We start from the raw sequence: 21,574 nt of genomic DNA on the forward strand, positions 1-21,574 counted from the left end.
ACATAGGATAGTGCGTACGGCCCAGTACATCACTGGGGCCAAGCTTCCTGCCATCCAGGACCTCTATACCAGGTGGTGTCAGAGGAAGGCCCTAAAAATTGTCAAAGACTCCAGCCACCCTAGTCATAGACTGTTCTCTCTGCTACCGCATGGCAAGCGGTACTAAGTCTTGGTCCAAAAGGGTTCTAAAAAGCTACCCCCCATAAGACTCCTGAACAGCTAATCAAAGGGCTACCCAGAACCCTCTTTTACACTGCTGCTACTCTCTGTTCATAATATATGCATAGTCACTTTAACTCTACCTACATGTACATACTACCTCAATTACCTCAACTAACCAGTGCCCCCCCCCCACCCACCCCCGCACATTAACTCTGTACCGGTACCCACCTGTATATAGCCTCGCTTGTTATTTTACTGCTGCTGTTTAATTATTTGTTACTTCTATTTTCTAATTTCATTTTTTTTTATTATCTATTTTTTTACTTAGCACTTATTTGTATTTTCTTTCTTAATTAAATTCGTAAAGAATTATTGGTTAAGGGCTTGTAAATAAGAATGTCACTGTAAGGTCTACACATGTTATTTTATTTTATTTGATTTGAGAACAGTTCACAGACCCAGCTCAGTGAAATGGCTTTCTCTTGACTTTCATAAGCAAGCACATGGCCCCAAACACAACCATTTACTGCAAATGACAGACTCTGACTGGCTACATGATAGCTTTGAAGGTAATGCGTTACTTATAACTGGAGGATCTCTGCTCATACAGTCTAGCTACAGTATATTATGTACACTTGGGTTGACCGCTCACTGTGTACTGTGACATGAATACACCTGCATATCGGAGGAGGTTGTTAGGGTCTTGAAGGTAAAACTGTTGTGGCTGATGAGGGGGCTTGAACCACAGATCCTCCAGTTATAAATAACGCATTACCTTCAAAGCTTATCATGTAGCCAGTCAGAGTCTGGGCCCAGTGAAAAATGTCAGAGCACACTTATATAATCATAGATCAGAAGAAACAAAGAAACCTGACAGGACTACTCTCTAGTGTCTATAACACTCTGTGTCCAACCAATATATTCTATCTTCCCTCTCTCTGAACCACTAGTCGAGGGGAAAATAGAAAGAACAAAAAAACAGAGTGAGATGAAGGGTGAGACGGTATGAAACAACCCCGCTGAAGTGTTACAGAGAAAGAGGGAGGAGTGTGTCTCATAGAGCTGACAAGATCATTCATCTCTCCCTTCTTTCACAACCTGAGGCAATCAGATCCACATCTCCTCACATAGCTGACAGAATCACACAGGCGAATCCTCACTGACCAGCTGTATCAGTATGTATCAGTATCGGTATGATGGGGAAGATATACATGTTATTCTTTATAACATGCCAGTTGCACTGAAATATCACAGTTATTGTAAGATAACAACACGCCTCAATTACTTTGGAAATGTAGCAGTTTCTCTGAAATGGAACAGTTATTGTAAGATAGCAACTTGCCTTGAATGACAAAATAACAACTCCTCATCCCTTTCATCATTAGCTAGACACAGTTGTATTGTTCAATGTTATTTCCACAGCCTTTCGGATCGGTTGTAACCTGCTGTCATGTTTACCAGCTGCGTGTTAACTTTGAATATGTGTAGACAGAGTGTGTGTTACTACTGCACTCTGATACCACTGCACACCAAACATAGACGAAGTTGATGACAGTCATGGCTCCCGAAATAGTAGAGCAGTGATGTTGTTCAAATGACATCCCAGAAAGCCTCAGAGAAACAGTGAAAGTACAGTTTTATTTGTAGCTTGGCCTATTTCGAGTACGTCAAACAACACATTGTTGATTGGTGGATATAAAGTCTGAGATCTTTGACAGGCTGATGAAGAATTTGTGCCAGGACATAATCAGTGCCACCTATTGAGGTTAGCATAGGGCTAACATGTGCCATATTATCTGATGGGACCAGCTGTAACTTACCGTTCTGTAATGTGCAAGTAAATCGACAATTTTAATTGGCTGATACGCATTTTGTGCCGGAGAACCTGTTTATATTTAAATGGTTCCTTGTGGTCGCAAGTTGCACCCTGTGTGTTTGCACATATGTAATGAGCATTGCTATTGTGATTTTCTAACAGTGAAAAAAAGTAATTTTCACAAATCCATATTTCTTGGAGGAATAGCCTTGATAAGGCTAGATTGTGGTTGCCATTTAAAGACAATCCAAGGTGGTTGTGGGGAACGTGACCTGTTATTTGTGTTGTTTGTAGATGAGTGGCCCCCATTAACTCCCATATGATGGTGGGGGTAGTGTGATGTATCTGTCTGCCTGACAACCAATCAGAGGGAAGGATTCCTGATGGAGGTCAATAAGAGTGACTGACAGAAAGATGGAGCAGAGATGGGGTAGGAGGGAGATTCAGGGGTTACATCTGACCTCTGCTTATAGTTTCAGTACACAAATTGTTACGCAAACAGGCTCCTGTGGGATACATTTATTATGTTCATATTGATCTGTTACCCCGGGTATTAAGTTTACCTGGGATTTTAAAGCAAAGTCATGCGAAATACATTGCTTGTTGTGTGGCCTTAGTGGTATTTCTGCCCATTTCTATTCACTGTCTTGGGACCAGCCCAGTTTGACAGGGATGATTGAAGACTGTAGAGGAAAACCATAACAGAGACTGTAAAGTCATCTGGATGTATTCCTGTGTCTTCCTCTCACTGGTTTTCCTCATCAAGCAATGTGAACATGGGAGGCTGGTGGGAGGAGCTGTAGGAGGACAGGCTTATTGTAATGGTTGGAATGGAATGGAGTCCAAACTGGTTTCATTATGTTTGATAGCATTCCATTCCAGCATTCCATAATTTGTCGATCCTCCTATAGCTCCTCCCACCAGCCTCCTCTAAATGTGAAACATCCTGTATTTTAGTCTTTGACACATTCACTCTTCCTTATTCCCTCCTTCAGGTTCTCTACAATCCTTTGGGTGGTTGTCTCAACCAAGTCTGACCTTCTGTTGTTTGCCAATGCATACTTTTACATTTTAATCATTGAGCAGACACTTATCCAGAGCAATTTGGGTTAAGGGACAGATTTTTCACTTTGTCAGCTCAGGTATTTGAACCAGCAACCTTTCGGTTCCATGCCCAATGCTCTTAAGTGCTAGGCTACCTGCCGCCCTGCACACACATATACGCACAAGGACAGGAATGCGCACACACACACACACACACACACACACACACACACACACACACACACACACACACACACACACACACACACACACACACACACACACACACACACACACACACACACACACACACACACACACACACACACACACACACACACACACACACACACGAACACACACACAAAACCAATATCCGCTTAGTTGACGTATAACTGATTGTTAGACTCGCGGGAGAGCAGCCCTGCTGGTTATAGAGGGGTGTTTGCTTATCTGCTGCAATATTGGCCATTTGTCAAAATCACGGCACAGCATAGGCTTCTATTGATGGTGAATGCAGAGTCATTGTTATAAATGAAGCAGAGACCGCTTGCCTGTATAAGTGACTGGGTGCTATTTCAGGTTTGTGTTCCTCTGCTCAGGGAAATGCAGCACCAAGGAGGCAGCAGCATTGTCACATTGTAATGATTTAGAGCTATGAGCACACAATAAGAAGACGTCTCTAACAAACACAGGATCCAGTACACTTGTTGTTTGTCTCTAGTGTGAGGGGCCTATACAGTTCAATGGAAGTGCAGCTACTGTATATTCCACATCTGTGCTGAGGCCATGACCATAGAAGAAATCCGTTTATATGTCATTTTGATGTTCTGAAACAAAGAGGTATGACTGCACAACTGTAGGACTCACTTAGCTTCTCCTGTGCAGAGTAATAGCTACTGTAAGTAGATTATGTTACCTGAAACCATGGCTATTTCTTTGATCATTGGCGTTAGCAGTGTATTGTCTCTACGAGGCTGTACTTTGGCTGGGATGTGTAAAGCCAGTGAGACTTGGGGCTGTGAGGCGACGTGATGACCAGAGACTCTCAGTGGAGCACAGTCGTCACCTTCTCCTACACCCGCTGTTGCCTCCTACACCTACTGTCACCCCCTTCCCACCCGTGCCCTCTTAAAATGCAATTTCCTGCTGGCGAAGGCCCTACGGGGGGTCCCCGGGTGCCTGGGACACGGATCTTGCACCCCTGAGCAACCTGAAAGGAAGACAATTAGGGAGAGGCTTGTAAATGTCACAGGACGCAGGGACCTCATTACGGAACACCACAGGGGGTTCTGGGAGAAAACAAACAACTCCCCCCCCATCGGGCATGGTAGACGGCAGAGAGAGACCAGCAGAACGCACTGCTATTAACAGTCTGAGGGGCATTCTGTTTGTGTTCACTAATCTAGTTTGGGAAGGAGAAAGTAATTGTAAAAAAAAATGCTTCCGAGTTCTTTGATGGAGTGCAAGGCTGCATACGCATTAAGATGCCTTAGGAATGCCTAGTTGTATTCATTAGTAGGACTACAGTACTATATACAGTGGTTCCACCTTTAAAAGTTGACACCTTACACTTAGAGGTAATTTGTGGTTTAGTACGGTACCCTGCATATCAAATCAAATCAAATCAAATTGATTTATGTAGCCCTTCGTACATCAGCTGATATCTTAAAGTGCTGTACAGAAACCCAGCCTAAAACCCCAAACAGCAAGCAATGCAGGTGTAGAAGCACGGTGGCTAGGAAAAACTCCCTAGAAAGGCCAAAACCTAGGAAGAAACCTAGAGAGGAACCAGGCTATGTGGGGTGGCCAGTCCTCTTCTGGCTGTGCCGGGTGGAGATTATAACAGAACATGGCCAAGATGTTCAAATGTTCATAAATGACCAGCATGGTCGACTAATAATAAGGCAGAACAGTTGAAACTGGAGCAGCAGCACGGTCAGATGGACTGGGGACAGCAAGGAGTCATCATGTCAGGTAGTCCTGGGGCATGGTCCTCGGGCTCAGGTCCTCCGAGAGAGAGAAAGAAAGAGAGAAGGAGAGAATTAGAGAACGCACACTTAGATTCACACAGGACACCGAATAGGACAGGAGAAGTACTCCAGATATAACAAACTGACCCTAGCCCCCCGACACATAAACTACTGCAGAATAAATACTGGAGGCTGAGACAGGAGGGGTCAGGAGACATTGTGGCCCCATCCGAGGACACCCCCGGACAGGGCGAAACAGGAAGGATATAACCCCACCCACTTTGCCAAAGCACAGCCCCCACACCACTAGAGGGATATCTTCAACCACCAAATTACCATCCTAGGACAAGGCTGAGTATAGCCCACAAAGATCTCTGCCATGGCACAACCCAAGGGGGGGGCGCCAACCCAGACAGGATGACCACATCAGTGAATCAACCCACTCAGGTGACGCACCCCTTCCAGGGACGGCATGAGAGAGCCCCAGTAAGCCAGTGACTTAGCCCCTGTAATAGGGTTAGAGGCAGAGAATCCCAGTGGAAAGAGGGGAACCGGCCAGGCAGAGACAAGCAAGGGTGGTTCGTTGCTCCAGAGCCTTTCCGTTCACCTTCCCAGTCCTGGGCCAGACTACACTCAATCATATGACCCACTGAAGAGATGAGTCTTCAGTAAAGACTTATAGGTTGAGACCGAGCTTGCGTCTCTGACATGGGTAGGCAGACCGTTCCATAAAAATGGAGTTCTATAGGAGAAAGCCCTGACTCCAGCTGTTTGCTTAGAAATTCTAGGGACAATTAGGAGGCCTGCATCTTGTGACCGTAGCGTACGTGTAGGTATGTACGTCAGGACCAAATCAGAGAGATAGGTAGGAGCAAGCCCATGTAATGCTTTGTAGGTTAGCAGTAAAACCTTGAAATCAGCCCTTGCTTTGACAGGAAGCCAGTGTAGAGAGGCTAGCACTGGAGTAATATGATCAAATGTTTTGGTTCTAGTCAGGATTCTAGCAGCTGTGTTTATTTATTTATTTATTTTTTAACCTTTATTTTACCAGGCAAGTCAGTTAAGAACATATTCTTATTTTCAATGACAGCCTGGGAACAGTGGCCTGTTCAGGGGCAGAACGACAGATTTGTACCTTGTCAGCTCGGGGGTTTGAACTCGCAACCTTCCGGTTACTAGTCCAATGCCCTAACCACTAGGCTACGCTGCCGCCCCATTTAGCACCAACTGAAGTTTATTTAGTGCTTTATCCAGGTAGCCGGAAAGTAGAGCATTGCAGTAGTCTAATCTAGAAGTGACAAAAGCATGGATTAATTTTTCTGCATCATTTTTGGACAGAAAGTTTCTGATTTTTGCAATGTTACATAGATGGAAAAAAGCTATCCTTGAAATGGTCTTGATATGTTCTTCAAAAGAGAGATCAGGGTCCAGAGTAACGCCGAGGTCCTTCACAGTTTTATTTGAGACGACTGTACAACCATTAAGATTCATTGTCAGATTCAACAGAAGATCTCTTTGTTTCTTTGGACCTAGAACAAGCATCTCTGTTTTGTCCGAGTTTAAAAGTAGAACGTTTGCAGCCATCCACTTCCTTATGTCTGAAACACATGCTTCTAGCAAGGGCAATTTTGGGGCTTCACCATGTTTCACTGAAATGTACAGCTGTGTGTCATCCGCATAGCAGTGAAAGTTAACATTATGTTTTCGAATAACATCCCCAAGAGGTAAAATATATAGTGAAAACAATAGTGGTCCTAAAACGGAACCTTGAGGAACACCGAAATTTACAGTTGATTTGTCAGAGGACAAACCATTCACCAGGCCAGAACTTGTCCGTGTAGACCAATTTGGGTTTCCAATCTCTCCAAAAGAATGTGGTGATCAATGGTATCAAAAGCAGCACTAAGGTCTAGGAGCAAGAGGACAGATGCATTAAAATGTCATTTACCACCTTCACAAGTGCCGTCTCAGTGCTATGATGGGGTCTAAAACCAGACTGAAGCATTTCATATGCATTGTTTGTCTTCAGGAAGGCAGTAAGTTGCTACGCAACAGCCTTTTCTAAAATTTTGAAAGGAATGGAAGATTCGATATAGACCGATAGTTTTTTATATTTTCTGGGTCAAGGTTTGGCTTTTTCAAGAGAGGCTTTATTACTGCCACTTTTAGTGAGTTTGGTACACATCCGGTGGATAGAGAGCCGTTTATTATGTTCAACATAGGAGGGCCAAGCACAGGAAGCAGCTCTTTCAGTAGTTTAGTTGGAATAGGGTCCAGTATGCAACTTGAAGGTTTAGAGGCCATGATTATTTTAATCATTGTGTCATCTCCACTTCATTGCTCCAGACCAGCGCAAGGGAGAGTTAGAGCACTGATTATGCTTTTGGGTCCTACTGTGCCTCTAACTGACAATGAATCGGCGACATAAACCTAAATAGAAAATGATAATTGTGCACAATTTCAGTATTACTTACTAAAACTATTGTTACACTAAGGTTTTTATTATTGTATTTTTAGGATTATTTTGCTCTTACTGTAGTACTGTATGCTTCTCCCGGCCAGTCATGTTGTACAGCACCTGAGTGGTGCAATGGTCTAAGACACTGCATAGCAGAACAAGCTGTGTTGCTACAGATGCTGATTCAATACCTGAGTTGGCCTTGACTGGGAAACCCATGAGATGACTGTAGGTTTTTTGTTTTTCTCCATCTAAAAACAGAAATAAATCATTCTTCATAAACAACTGGCTTTATTTACAAATGAGAAATTAGCCCCATGTTCAAGAATGACCTTTTTCTCACTCATTTCACATTATTTGAAAATGAAATAATCTCCAAAATGTTGTTATTTTTTAAACAAAGCGATTATTATTATTATTATTAATTTAGAATGATATAAATCCTGTTGGATATCCTCACATGTATATATTATTAATCCTGTTATTAGCAGGACAATATATATTGATCATGGCTGTTATGCAGGTGAATGAGGACCCACAAGCGACTTGGCGAAAACAGAGTCTTTATTCCAGTAAATGGCAAAAGTAATACTCCTGGACAATTAAAGAAGAAAACAAAACATGAAAAAACTTAAATCCACTCGTAATGACGAGGACAGACTGGAGACTCGACCATTGACTGCAGGTTGCCTCGGGAAGGCACCGACCGTAGCAGACTAAGACACCTGCTCACACGCAGCATCTGAAGGAGACAAGACACGACAGGGCGAGACAATGACACAGCACAGCGAACATCATACAAGGATCCGACAAGGACAGAAGCGGAAAACAAGGGGAGAAATAGGGACTCTAATCAGAGGACAAAATAGGGGACAGGTGTGAAAAGACTAAATGAGTGAGTTAGGGGAATGAGGAACAGCTGGGAGCAGGAACGGAACGATAGAGAGAGGAGAGAGAGGGAGGGGGAGAGAGAGGGATAGAAAAAGGGAACGAACCTAATAAGACCAGCAGGGGGAAACGAACAGAAGGGAAAGCATAATGACAAGACAATATAAGACAAAACATGACAGTACCCCCCCCACTCACCGAGCGCCTCCTGGCGCACTCGAGGAGGAATCCTGGCGGCAACGGAGGAAATCATCAATCAGCGAACGGTCCAGCACGTCCCGAGATGGAACCCAACTCCTCTCCTCAGGACCGTAACCCTCCCAATCCACTAAGTACTGGTGACCACGTCCCGAGAACGCATGTCCATGATCCTACGTACCTTGTAAATAGGTGCGCCCTCGACAAGGACGGGGGGGAAGGGAAGACGAACGGGGTGCGAAGAAAGGGCTTGACACAGGAGACATGGAAGACAGGATGGACGCGACGAAGATGTCGCGGAAGAAGCAGTCGCACAGCGACAGGATTGACGACCTGGGAGACACGGAACGGACCAATGAACCGCGGAGTCAACTTACGAGAAGCTGTCGTAAGGGGAAGGTTACGAGTGGAAAGCCACACTCTCTGGCCGCGACAATACCTAGGACTCTTAATCCTACGTTTATTGGCGGCTCTCACAGTCTGCGCCCTGTAACGGCAAAGTGCAGACCTCACCCTCCTCCAGGTGCGCTCACAACGTTGGACAAACGCCTGAGCGGAGGGAACGCTGGACTCGGCGAGCTGGGACGAGAACAGAGGAGGCTGGTAACCCAGACTACTCTGAAACGGAGATAGCCCGGTAGCAGACGAAGGAAGCGAGTTGTGAGCGTATTCTGCCCAGGGGAGCTGTTCTGCCCAAGACGCAGGGTTTCTAAAAGAAAGGCTGCGTAGTATGCGACCAATCGTCTGATTGGCCCTTTCTGCTTGACCGTTAGACTGGGGATGAAAACCGGAAGAGAGACTGACGGAAGCACCAATCAAACGACAGAACTCCCTCCAAAACTGTGACGTGAATTGCGGACCTCTGTCTGAAACGGCGTCTAACGGGAGGCCATGAATTCTGAACACATTCTCGATGATGATTTGTGCCGTCTCCTTAGCGGAAGGAAGCTTAGCGAGGGGAATGAAATGTGCCGCCTTAGAGAACCTATCGACAACCGTAAGAATCACAGTCTTCCCCGCAGACGAAGGCAGACCGGTAATGAAGTCTAAGGAGATGTGAGACCATGGTCGAGAAGGAATGGGAAGCGGTCTGAGACGACCGGCAGGAGGAGAGTTACCTGACTTAGTCTGCGCGCAGTCCGAACAAGCAGCCACGAAACGGCGCGTCTCACGCTCCTGAGTAGGCCACCAAAAGCGCTGGCGAATAGAAGCAAGAGTACCTCGAACGCCGGGATGGCCAGCTAACTTGGCAGAGTGAGCCCACTGAAGAACAGCCAGACGAGTAGAAACAGGAACGAAAAGAAGGTTACTAGGACAAGCGCGCGGCGACGCAGTGTGAGTGAGTGCTTGCTTAACCTGTCTCTCAATTCCCCAGACTGTCAACCCGACAACACGCCCATAAGGAAGAATCCCCTCGGGATCAGTAGAAGCCACAGAAGAACTAAAGAGATGGGATAAGGCATCAGGCTTGGTGTTCTTATTACCCGGGCGATAAGAAATCACAAACTCGAAACGAGCGAAAAACAACGCCCAACGAGCTTGACGTGCATTAAGTCGTTTGGCAGAACGGATGTACTCAAGGTTCTTATGGTCAGTCCAAACGACAAAAGGAACGGTCGCCCCCTCCAACCACTGTCGCCATTCGCCTAGGGCTAAGCGGATGGCGAGCAGTTCGCGGTTACCCACATCATAGTTGCGTTCCGATGGCGACAGGCGATGAGAAAAATAAGCGCAAGGATGAACCTTATCGTCAGACTGGAAGCGCTGGGATAGAATGGCTCCCACGCCCACCTCTGAAGCGTCAACCTCGACAATATTGTTTAGTGACGTCAGGAGTAACGAGGATAGGAGCGCACGTAAAACGCTTCTTGAGGAGATCAAAAGCTCCCTGGGCGGAACCGGACCACTTAAAGCACGTCTTGACAGAAGTAAGAGCTGTGAGAGGGGCAGCAACTTGACCGAAATTACGAATGAAACGCCGATAGAAATGAGCGAAACCTAGAAAGCGCTGCAACTCGACACGTGACCTTGGAACGGGCCAATCACTGACAGCCTGGACCTTAGCGGGATCCATCTGAATGCCTTCAGCGGAAATAACAGAACCGAGAAAAGTGACGGAGGAGACATGAAAGGCGCACTTCTCAGCCTTCACGTAGAGACAATTCTCTAAAAGGCGCTGGAGTACACGTCGAACGTGCTGAACATGAATCTCGAGTGACGGTGAAAAAATCAGGATATCGTCAAGGTAGACAAAAACAAAGATGTTCAGCATGTCTCTCAGTACATCATTAACTAATGCCTGAAAAACAGCTGGAGCATTAGCGAGACCAAACGGCAGAACTCGGTACTCAAAATGCCCTAACGGAGTGTTAAATGCCGTTTTCCACTCGTCCCCCTCTCTGATGCGCACGAGATGGTAAGCATTACGAAGGTCCAACTTAGTAAAGAACCTGGCTCTCTGCAGAATCTCGAAGGCTGATGACATAAGGGGAAGCGGATAACGATTCTTAACCGTTATGTCATTCAGCCCTCGATAATCCACGCAGGGGCGCAGAGTACCGTCCTTCTTCCTAACAAAAAAAAACCCCGCCCCGGCAGGAGAGGAAGAAGGCACTACGGTGCCGGCGTCAAGAGAAACAGACAAATAATCCTCGAGAGCCTTACGTTCGGGAGCCGACAGAGAGTATAGTCTACCCCGAGGGGGAGTGGTCCCCGGAAGGAGATCAATACTACAATCATACGACCGGCGAGGAGGAAGGGAGTTGGCTCTGGACCGACTGAAGACCGTGCGCAGATCATGATATTCCTCCGGCACTCCTGTCAAATCACCAGGTTCCTCCTGAGAAGAGGGGACAGAAGAAACAGGAGGGATAGCAGACATTAAACACTTCACATGACAAGAAACGTTCCAGGATAGGATAGAATTACTAGACCAATTAATAGAAGGATTATGACATACTAGCCAGGGATGAACCAAAACAACAGGTGTAAAAGGTGAACGAAAAATCAAAAAGGAAATAGTCTCACTGTGGTTACTAGATACTGTGAGGGTTAAAGGTAGTGTCTCATATCTGATACTGGGGAGATGACTACCATCTAAAGCGAACATGGGCGTGGGCTTCCCTAACTGTCTGAGAGGAATGTCATGTTTCCGAGCCCATGCTTCGTCCATAAAACAACCCTCAGCCCCAGAGTCTATCAAGGCACTGCATGAAGCAGCCGAACCGGTCCAGCGTAGATGGACCGACATAGTAGTACAGGATCTTGATGGAGAGACCTGAGTAGTAGCGCTCACCAGTAGCCCTCCGCTTACTGATGAGCTCTGGCTTTTACTGGACATGAATTGACAAAATGTCCAGCAAATCCGCAATAGAGGCACAGGTGGTTGGTGATCCTCCGTTCCCTCTCCTTAGTCGAGATGCGAATACCTCCCAGCTGCATGGGCTCAGTCTCTGAGCCGGAGGAAGGAGATGGTTGCGATGCGGAGAGGGGAAACACCGTTAACGCGAGCTCTCTTCCACGAGCTCGGTGACGAAGATCTACCCGTCGTTCTATGCGGATGGCGAGTGCAATCAAAGAGTCCACACTGGAAGGAACCTCCCGGAAGTGAATCTCATCCTTAACCTCTGCGTGGAGTCCCTCCAGAAAACGAGCGAGCAGCGCCGGCTCGTTCCAGTCACTAGAGGCAGCAAGAGTGCGAAACTCTATAGAGTAATCCGTTATGGATCGATCACCTTGACATAGGGAAGCCAGGGCCCTAGAAGCCTCCCTACCAAAAACTGAACGATCAAAAACCCGTATCATCTCCTCTTTAAAGTTCAGGTAATTGTTAGAACAATCAGCCCTTGCCTCCCAGATAGCTGTGCCCCACTCTCGAGCCCGGCCAGTAAGGAGTGATATGACGTAAGCAACCCGAGCTCTCGCTCTTGAGTATGTGTTGGGTTGGAGAGAGAACACAATATCACACTGGGTGAGAAAGGAGCGGCACTCAGTGGGCTGCCCGAAGTAACAAGGTGGGTTATTAACCCTAGGTTCCGGAGACTCGGCAGACCAGAAAGTAGCTGGTGGCACGAGACAAAGACTCTGGAACTGTCCAGAGAGGTCGGAAACCTGAGCGGCCAGGGTCTCAACGGCATGACGAGCAGCAGACAATTCCTGCTCGTGTCTGCCGAGCATAGCTCCCTGGATCTCGACGGCAGTGTTACGAGAATCCGTAGTCGCTGGGTCCATTCTTGGTCGGATCCTTCTGTTATGCAGGTGAATGAGGACCCAAAAGCGACTTGGCGAAAACAGAGTCTTTATTCCAGTAAATGGCAAAAGTAATACTCCTGGACAATTAAAGAAGAAAACAAAACATGAAAAAACTTAAATCCACTCGTAATGACGAGGACAGACTGGAGACTCGACCATTGACTGCAGGTTGCCTCGGGAAGGCACCGACCGTAGCAGACTAAGACACCTGCTCACACGCAGCATCTGAAGGAGACAAGACACGACAGGGCGAGACAATGACACAGCACAGCGAACATCATACAAGGATCCGACAAGGACAGAAGCGGAAAACAAGGGGAGAAATAGGGACTCTAATCAGAGGACAAAATAGGGGACAGGTGTGAAAAGACTAAATGAGTGAGTTAGGGGAATGAGGAACAGCTGGGAGCAGGAACGGAACGATAGAGAGAGGAGAGAGAGGGAGGGGGAGAGAGAAGGGATAGAAAAAGGGAACGAACCTAATAAGACCAGCAGGGGGAAACGAACAGAAGGGAAAGCATAATGACAAGACAATATAAGACAAAACATGACTGGCTCCCGAGTGGCGCACAATGGGACTGCCTTGCAGTTCTACAGCTGTATCTACTGAAAGAGTGCAAGGTTCAAGGCACGAGGGCAGGGGGCATGGGATGAGCCGCAGAGCCACGCACAGAAGACCTACCTAGCCCATGGGGAAGGGGGTGGACCCCCACCCCGCCACACTGGCAACAATTGCATTGCATTTATAATGGCGCTGACTAGGGAAATGTTCTCGCTGTTCTGTTCTTAGTGCCAGTCTGCAGGTTCACACGGAAATTATGTAACTAATAATGACATCTTTATGCTTTCATTGATAAAATAATGATAAAAATACTCTTTCAAAAGGCCGATGTTTAGTTAGTTGGATAGTTGGATCCATAACGAATTACTATGGGAATGAATATCGCTGAATTACAGAAATATCCTCCAATCCTCTATATGTAATTATTGGTGGAGGGTCATGTCATATTTATTTCGATTTACTGTAGGCCTACCGTAGGCGACTTGAGTCTCACTAGTGTTGAGTAATGTGCTGTTAAAATTGGTGTAGGTCTTATTTATTTAAAGAGTATATTGAAGTTAGATGCAATAGCCTACAACTATTTTAGCACCGTTTTGCATTGCTCTGAGACAAGCATGGGGACTGGTCTTGATAAATCAATGACCTTCCGGTGCCGACAAAGATGGCCGCCTCGCTTTGTGTTCCTAGGAAACTAAGCAGTATTTATTTTTTATGTGTTATTACTTATATTGTTACCCCAGGTAATCTTAGGTTTTATTACATACAGTCGGGAGGAACTATTGGATATAAGAGCAATGTCAACTCACCAACATTACGACCAGGAATACGACTTTCCCGATGCGGATCCTCTGTTTGGCCTACCACCCAGGACAATGGATCGGATCCCAACCGGCGACCCAAAACAACGATGCCGTAGAAGGGGCAGACGGAGCTGTCTTCTGGTCAGGCTCTGTAGACGGGCACATCGAACACCGCTCCCGAGCATACTACTCGCCAATGTCCAGTCTCTTGATAACAAGGTAGACGAAATCCGAGCAAGGGTAGCATTCCAGAGAGACATCCGAGACTGTAACGTTCTTTGTTTCACGGAAACATGGCTCACTCGAGACACGCTATCTGAGTTGGTACAGCCACCTGGTTTCTTCACGCATTGCGCCGACAGAAAGAAGCATCTCTCTGGTAAGAAGAAGGGCGGGGGTGCATGCCTTATGATTAACAAGACGTGGTGTGATCATAACAACATACAGGAACTCAAGTCCTTTTGTCCACCTGACTTGGCATTTGATTGTGAGGAATTCTGACTACATTATCTACCAAGAGAAGTCTCTTCGATCATAATCACAGTTGTGTATATTCCCCCCAAGCAGACACATCGACGGCCTTGGAAGAACTTCATTGGACTCTATGTAAACTGGAAACCACATATCCTGAGGCTGCATTTATTGTAGCCGGGGATTTTAACAAGGATAATCTAAAAACAAGGCTCCCCAAATTCTAGCTGCATATCGATTGTGCTACCAGGGCTGGTAAAACCCTAGACCACTGTTATTCTAACTTTCATGACACATATAAGTCCCTCCCCCACCCACCCTTCGGAAAAGCTGACTGCGACTCCATTTTGTTACTCCCAGCCTATAGACAGAAACTAAAACAGGAAGCACCCGCACTCAGGTCTGTTCAACGCTGGTCCAACCAATCGGATTCCACGCTTCAAGATTGCTTCGATCACATGGGATTGCTTCGATTACATCACGACTGGGATATGTTCCACATTGCAGCGAACAAACAACATTGACGAATACGCTGATTCGGTGTGCGAGTTTATTAAAAAGTGCATCGGTGATGTTGTACCCACAGCGTCTATTAAAACATTCCCCAAACAGAAACTGGGGATTGAATGGCAGCATTCGTGCAAAACTGAACACGAGAACCACTGCTTTTATTCAGGGCAAGTTGACCGGAAACATGACCGAATACAAACAGTGTAGCTATTCCCTCAGCCAAGCAATGAAACAAGCTAAGCATCAGTACAGAGACAAAGTGGAGTTGCAATTCAACAGCTCAGACGCGAGAGGTATGTGGCAGGGTCTACAGTCAATCACGGACTACAAAAGAAAAACCAGCCCCGACGCGGATCACGATGCCTTGCTCCCAGACAGACTAAACAACTTTTTGCAACTGACACGGCCCGCTACCAAAACCTGAGGGCTCTCCTTCACTGTAGCCAACGTGAGTAAAACATTTAAACGTGATAACCCTCGCAAGGCTGCAGGCCCAGAAGGCATCCCCGGCCACGTCCCCAGAACATGTGCAGACCAGCTGGCTGGTGTGTTTACAGACATATTCAATCAATCCTTATCCCAGTCTCCTGTCCCCACATGCTTCAAGAGGGCCACCATTGTTCCTGTTCCCAAGAAAGCTAAAGTAACTGAGCTAAATGACTACCGCCCTGTAGCACTCACTTCCGTCATCATGAAGTGCTTTGAGGGACTAGTCAAGGACCATATCACCCTAGACCCACCGGGCCGCCCCCAGGTGGTGAGGGTAGGTAACAACATCTCCGCCCCGCTGATCCTCAACACTGGGTCCCCACAAGGGTGCATTCTCAGCCCTCTCCTGTACTCCCTGTTCACCCATGACTGCGTGGACATGCATGCATCCAACTCAATCATCAAGTTTGCAGGTGAAGGCTTGATTACCAACACCGATGAGACGGCATACAGGGAGGAGGTGAGGGCCCTCGGAGTGTGGTGTCAGGAAAATAACCTCACACTCAAAAGTCAACAAAACAAAGGAGATGATCGTGGACTTCAGGAAACAGCAGAGGGAGCAGCCCTCTGCTGTGGACGGGACAGTAGTGGAGAGGGTGGAGAGTTTTAAGTTCCTCGGCATACACATCACGGATAAACTGAAATGGCCCATCCACACAGACAGCGTGGTGAAGAAGGCGCAGCAGCGCCTCTTCAACATCAGGAGGCTGAAGAAATTTGGCTTGTCACCAAAAGCACTCACAAACATTTACAGATACAAAATCGAGAGCATCTTGTCGGGCTGTATCACCGCCTGGTACGGCAGCTGCTCAGCCCATAACCGGAAGGCTCTCCAGCGGGTAGTGAGGTCTGCACAACGCATCACCGGGGGCAAACTACCTGCCCTCCAGGACACCTACACCACCCGATGTCACAGGAAGGCCAAAAATATCATCAAGGACAACAACCACCCGAGTCACTGCCTGTTCACCCTGTTATCATCCAGAAGGCGAGGTCAGTACAGGTACATTAAAGCAGGGACCGAGAGACTGAAAAACAGCTTCTATCTCAAGGCCATCAGACTGTTGAACAGCCATCACTAACATTGAGTGGCTGCTGCCAACACACGGACTCAACTCCAGCCACTTTAATAATGGAAAAATTGATGTTATAAATGTATCACAAGCCACTTTATATTATATAATGTTTACTTACCCTACATTACTCATCTCATATGTATATACTGTACTCTTTACCATCTACTATATCTTGCCATCTTGATGTAATGTATCACTAGCCACTTTAAACAATGCCTCTTTATATATTATCATACCCTGCATTACTCATCTCATATGTACATACTGTAATCTATACCATCTACTGCATCTTGCCTATGCCGTTCGGCTATCACTGATTTATATATTTTTATGTACATATTCGTATTCATTCCTTTACACTTGTTGTTGTGAAATTGTTAGGTTATATTACTTTTTAGATATTACTGCATGTTCAGAACTAGAGGCACAAGCATTTTCACTACACTTGCATTAACACCTGCTAACCATGTGTATGTGACAAATACATTTGATTTGATTTGAGATTTTTATTTTCACTGAATCTCCGTTTGGGTATTAGATTAGAATTAGAAAATGAGGGTGTAGAAATGTTATACTCTTACTGTATCCTTTACTTAACTACGCAAGTCATTTTACAATGACAGTCTACTCCTCCTCCCTGTTGGGGAATTGAACCCCAGTCTCCCGCGTGCCTGCAGGACACTGCATTTTTAGCTAAATAGCCCAGTACAGTACTCCTGACCGTCCGTTGTACAGATAACGGAAACCCAGAGGCTTTTTCATTTTCCTTGGAATAGAAACACCATAATATTAATCAAATTAATCCCAAACTCTAAATGCAATTGGAAAGGTAGATACAATTGTGTGACATTGTGGTTACAATAAAGAATGTAAACAAGATGTAAACAATATGCTGTGTTTTTATTTACAGTCATGATGGACAGCTGGTGGCATTTTGAAAACAGGTTTTCAAACACTTGTAGCACGATTAGCAGGACAATAGACTTTTAATAGCCCGGCTACTGTAGGTGTGGACATCCCCCTACCTGCAATGTATTAGATGCTTAAGTACTCTGAATTGTTACATTTCTAACTTAAAACTGTCGCGGTTTTCATATGGTGAAGGAGAGTCGGACCAAACTGCAGCGTGTATATTGCGATCCCTGTTTAATCAAACAATGTAAACACAAATAAACACAAACACTACAAAACAATAAACAAAACGAAAACCGAAAACAGCCTATACTTGTGTCAACTAACACAACACAAGGACATCAAGACACAAGGACATCAAGACACAAGGACATCAAGACACAAGGACATCAAGACACAAGGACATCAAGACACAAGGACATCAAGACACAAGGACATCAAGACACAAGGACATCAAGACACAAGGACATCAAGACACAAGGACATCAAGACACAAGGACATCAAGACACAAAGGACATCAAGACACAAGGACATCAAGACACAAGGACATCAAGACACAAGGACATCAAGACACACAGGACAATCACCCACAATACAACCAAAGAATATGGCTGCCTAAATATGGTTCCCAATCAGAGACAACGATAAACACCTGCCTCTGATTGAGAACCACTTCAGACAGCCATAGACTAACCTAGAACACTCCACTAAGCTACAATCCCACTATCTACACACCACATACAAAAACCCACGTCACACCCTGGCCTGACCAAATACATGAAGAAAAACACAAAATACTACGACCAGGGCGTGACAAAAACAGCAGTACAGTATTTTTTCATCAACATCTTTACACTTTAGTAAATAAAATAATAATAATAAATACTCTTTCAAAATGCTGATGTTTATTTAGTTATGGATCCATAACAAATTACTATGGGAATAAAGATCACTGAATGACAGAAATATTGGAACAAAGTTGTTTAATGAAGGTAAACAAATTGTTGCTTACTGAATACTCTTTCAAACACGTTGTACAGCACCATTATGGCTATTTGCAGGGCTATATTTTGTGTAAGTTTTGTAATGTATTTATGAAACCTTTCAAATCAAATCAAATCAAATCAAATTTTATTTGTCACATACACATGAAGATGTTAATGCTCTCCCATGTAAAATGCTTGTGCTTCTAGTTCCGTCAATGCAGTGATAACCAACAAGTAATCTAACTAACAATTCCAAAAAAAACTACTGTCTTATACACAGTGTAAGGGGATAATTGAACATGTACATAAGGATATATGAATGAGTGATGGTACAGAGCAGCATACAGTAGATGGTATCATTACAGTATATACATATGAGATGAGTGTGTAGACAAAGTAAACAAAGTGGCATAGTTAAAGTGGCTAGTGATAAATGTGTTACTGGATGCAGTTGTTGTAGAGTACAGTATATACATATGCATATGAGATGAATAATGTAGGGTAAGTAACATTATATAAGGTAGCATTGTTTAAAGTGGCTAGTGATATATTTACATCATTTCCATCAATTCCCATTATTAAAATGGCTGGAGTTGGGTCAGTGTCAATGACAGTGTGTTGGCAGCAGCCACTCAATGTTAGTGGTGGCTATTTAACAGTCTGATGGCCTTGGGTTAATCAATTAAAATATTGCATTGAAAGTTATTGCTCTCCCATTAAAATGTTCCAGTGGAATTCTCAGTGTGTCAGAGGAGATCACCAGGAGGAGATCTCACCAACTCTCTATTTTCAGAACAGGGTGATAATTGAGCTGTTGCTTTTTACAGCCGAACAGAAGTCTTCTCACTCGCGTAGCATCATTGTTTATTATTGGAAATATGAGAGGGAGTTTTCCAGACAAATGACTGGGAAGGGTTTCAGATATATCTATCCTGACATCTTTGCTACTACATCGTTACCTGTGAGCGAGTTTTACATTTTTTATTTCATCTTTATGAGTTAGTGATGATACTTATGAGGACATGTCGGTGATGAGTTCTCCTATAAATTAGAAACATATTAGTTATAAAGAGAGTGAGGGAATTTGCCATTGTTAATCTCATAAGAAAAAGCTCTTCCTACCCTTCACCGAAACCAACTAGAGTTGCCATGGGATTTTTGGTCAACATGTTGGCTCAAGTCCTTGTAAAATCCCAAGGCAATGGTTTGTGCTTGATATGACCAGAGCTTGTTGTGATAGCATTCTATTCCATACTTATTCTAATGATATTGAGGGTAAGAACGATAAGTATCTTGCCCTTGACCGATCCTGACCGTAGGTTGATTATTTTGAGATTATTTATTTAGTGGTTGATATTGTTGTATTGTGTTTCCACCCCGCAGGATACAGTGGTTGATATAGTGGTGTTGTGTTTCCACCCCGCAGGATACAGTGGTTGATATAGTGGTGTTGTGTTTCCACCCCGCAGGATACAGTGGTTGATATAGTGGTGTTGTGTTTCCACCCCGCAGGATACAGTGGTTGATATAGTGGTGTTTTGTGTTTCCACCCTGCAGGATACAGTGATTGATATTTTGTTGTATTGTGTTTCCACCCTGCAGGATACAGTGATTGATATTGTTGTATTGTGTTTCCACCCTGCAGGATACAGTGATTGATATTGTTGTATTGTGTTTCCACCCTGCAGGATACAGTGATTGATATTGTTGTATTGTGTTTCCACCCTGAAGGATACAGTGATTGATATTGTTATGTTGTGCTTCCAGCCTGTAGGATACAGTGGTTGATAGAGTTGTGTTGTGTTTCTACCCTGCAGGATAATGTGGTTAATATTGTGGTGTTGTATTATGTTTCCACCCTGCATGATAATGTGGTGTTGTATTGTGTTTCCACCCTACAGGATAATGTGGTTGATATTGTGGTGTTGTATTGTGTTTCCACCCTGCAGGATAATGTGGATCTGGGAGACCTGATGTTCTCTCTGTGCTACCTGCCCACCGCCGGCAGACTGACCATCACCATGATCAAGGCCAGGAACCTTAAGGCCATGGACATCACTGGGGCATCAGGTAGAAGTCAACACTACCTCACACCATAACAATACTACCACAAAAACACATAATATCTCACTGTGTATTTCTATTCAGCACATCACTATAACACTGTGTGTTTCTATTCAATACTACTTAACATCAACATATGCTGTAGACAACAAAAATAGCACAGCAGACTCTTTCTCAGTCTCTATGTCTCGGTCTCAGTCTGTCTCAGTCTGTCTCGGTCTTAGTCTCTCTCTTTCTCTCTCTCTCTCTCTCTCTCTCTCTCTCTCTCTCTCTCTCTCTCTAGACCCGTATGTGAAGGTCTCTCTAATGTGTGACGGTCGGAGATTAAAGAAGAGGAAGACCTCCACTAAGAGGAACACTCTGAACCCTGTCTACAATGAAGCCATAGTCTTTGATGTCCCCCCAGAGAACATTGACCAGATCGGCCTTATGATCGCCGTCATGGACTATGACCGGTGAGTAAATGAGCTTTAACTCAGAGATCCAGTAGTTGTTAACTCCGTGACTTAGTAGCTTTTAACTCAGTGACTCAGTAGTTTTTAACTCAGTGACTCAGTAGCTTTTAACTCAGTGACTCAGTAGCTTTTAACTCAGTGACTCAGTAGCTTTTCACTCAGTAGCTTTTAACTCAGTGACTCAGTAGTTTTTAACTCAGTAGCTTTTAACTCAGTGACTTAGTAGTTTTTAACTCAGTGACTCAGTAGCTTTTAACTCAGTGACTCAGTAGCATTTAACTCAGTGACTCAGTAGCTTTTAACTCAGTGACTCAGTAGCTTTTAACTCAGTAGCTTTTAACTCAGTGACTCAGTAGCTTTTAACTCTGTAGCTTTTAACTCAGTGACTCTGTAGCTTTTAACTCAGTGACTCGGTAGCTTTTAACTCAGTAGCTTTTAACTCAGTGACTCAGTAGTTT

At 44.9% G+C, this 21,574-nt stretch overlaps 1 protein-coding gene across 1 annotated transcript in view; it reads left to right on the forward strand.

Annotated features, from left to right (window-relative positions):
- The window catches only part of syt9a (synaptotagmin IXa), a 70,759-nt gene that overhangs the window by 44,887 nt on the left and 4,298 nt on the right, over positions 1–21,574 (forward strand). Inside the window, exons 4-5 of the mRNA XM_046345036.1 lie at positions 20,547–20,667; positions 20,945–21,116. Of these exons, the coding sequence (XP_046200992.1) occupies positions 20,547–20,667; positions 20,945–21,116 (293 nt within the window). The remainder of the gene's footprint in view (positions 1–20,546; positions 20,668–20,944; positions 21,117–21,574) is intronic.

This window comes from Oncorhynchus gorbuscha, linkage group LG04 (genome assembly GCF_021184085.1).
Source record: "Oncorhynchus gorbuscha isolate QuinsamMale2020 ecotype Even-year linkage group LG04, OgorEven_v1.0, whole genome shotgun sequence".
Lineage (NCBI taxonomy): Eukaryota > Metazoa > Chordata > Actinopteri > Salmoniformes > Salmonidae > Oncorhynchus > Oncorhynchus gorbuscha.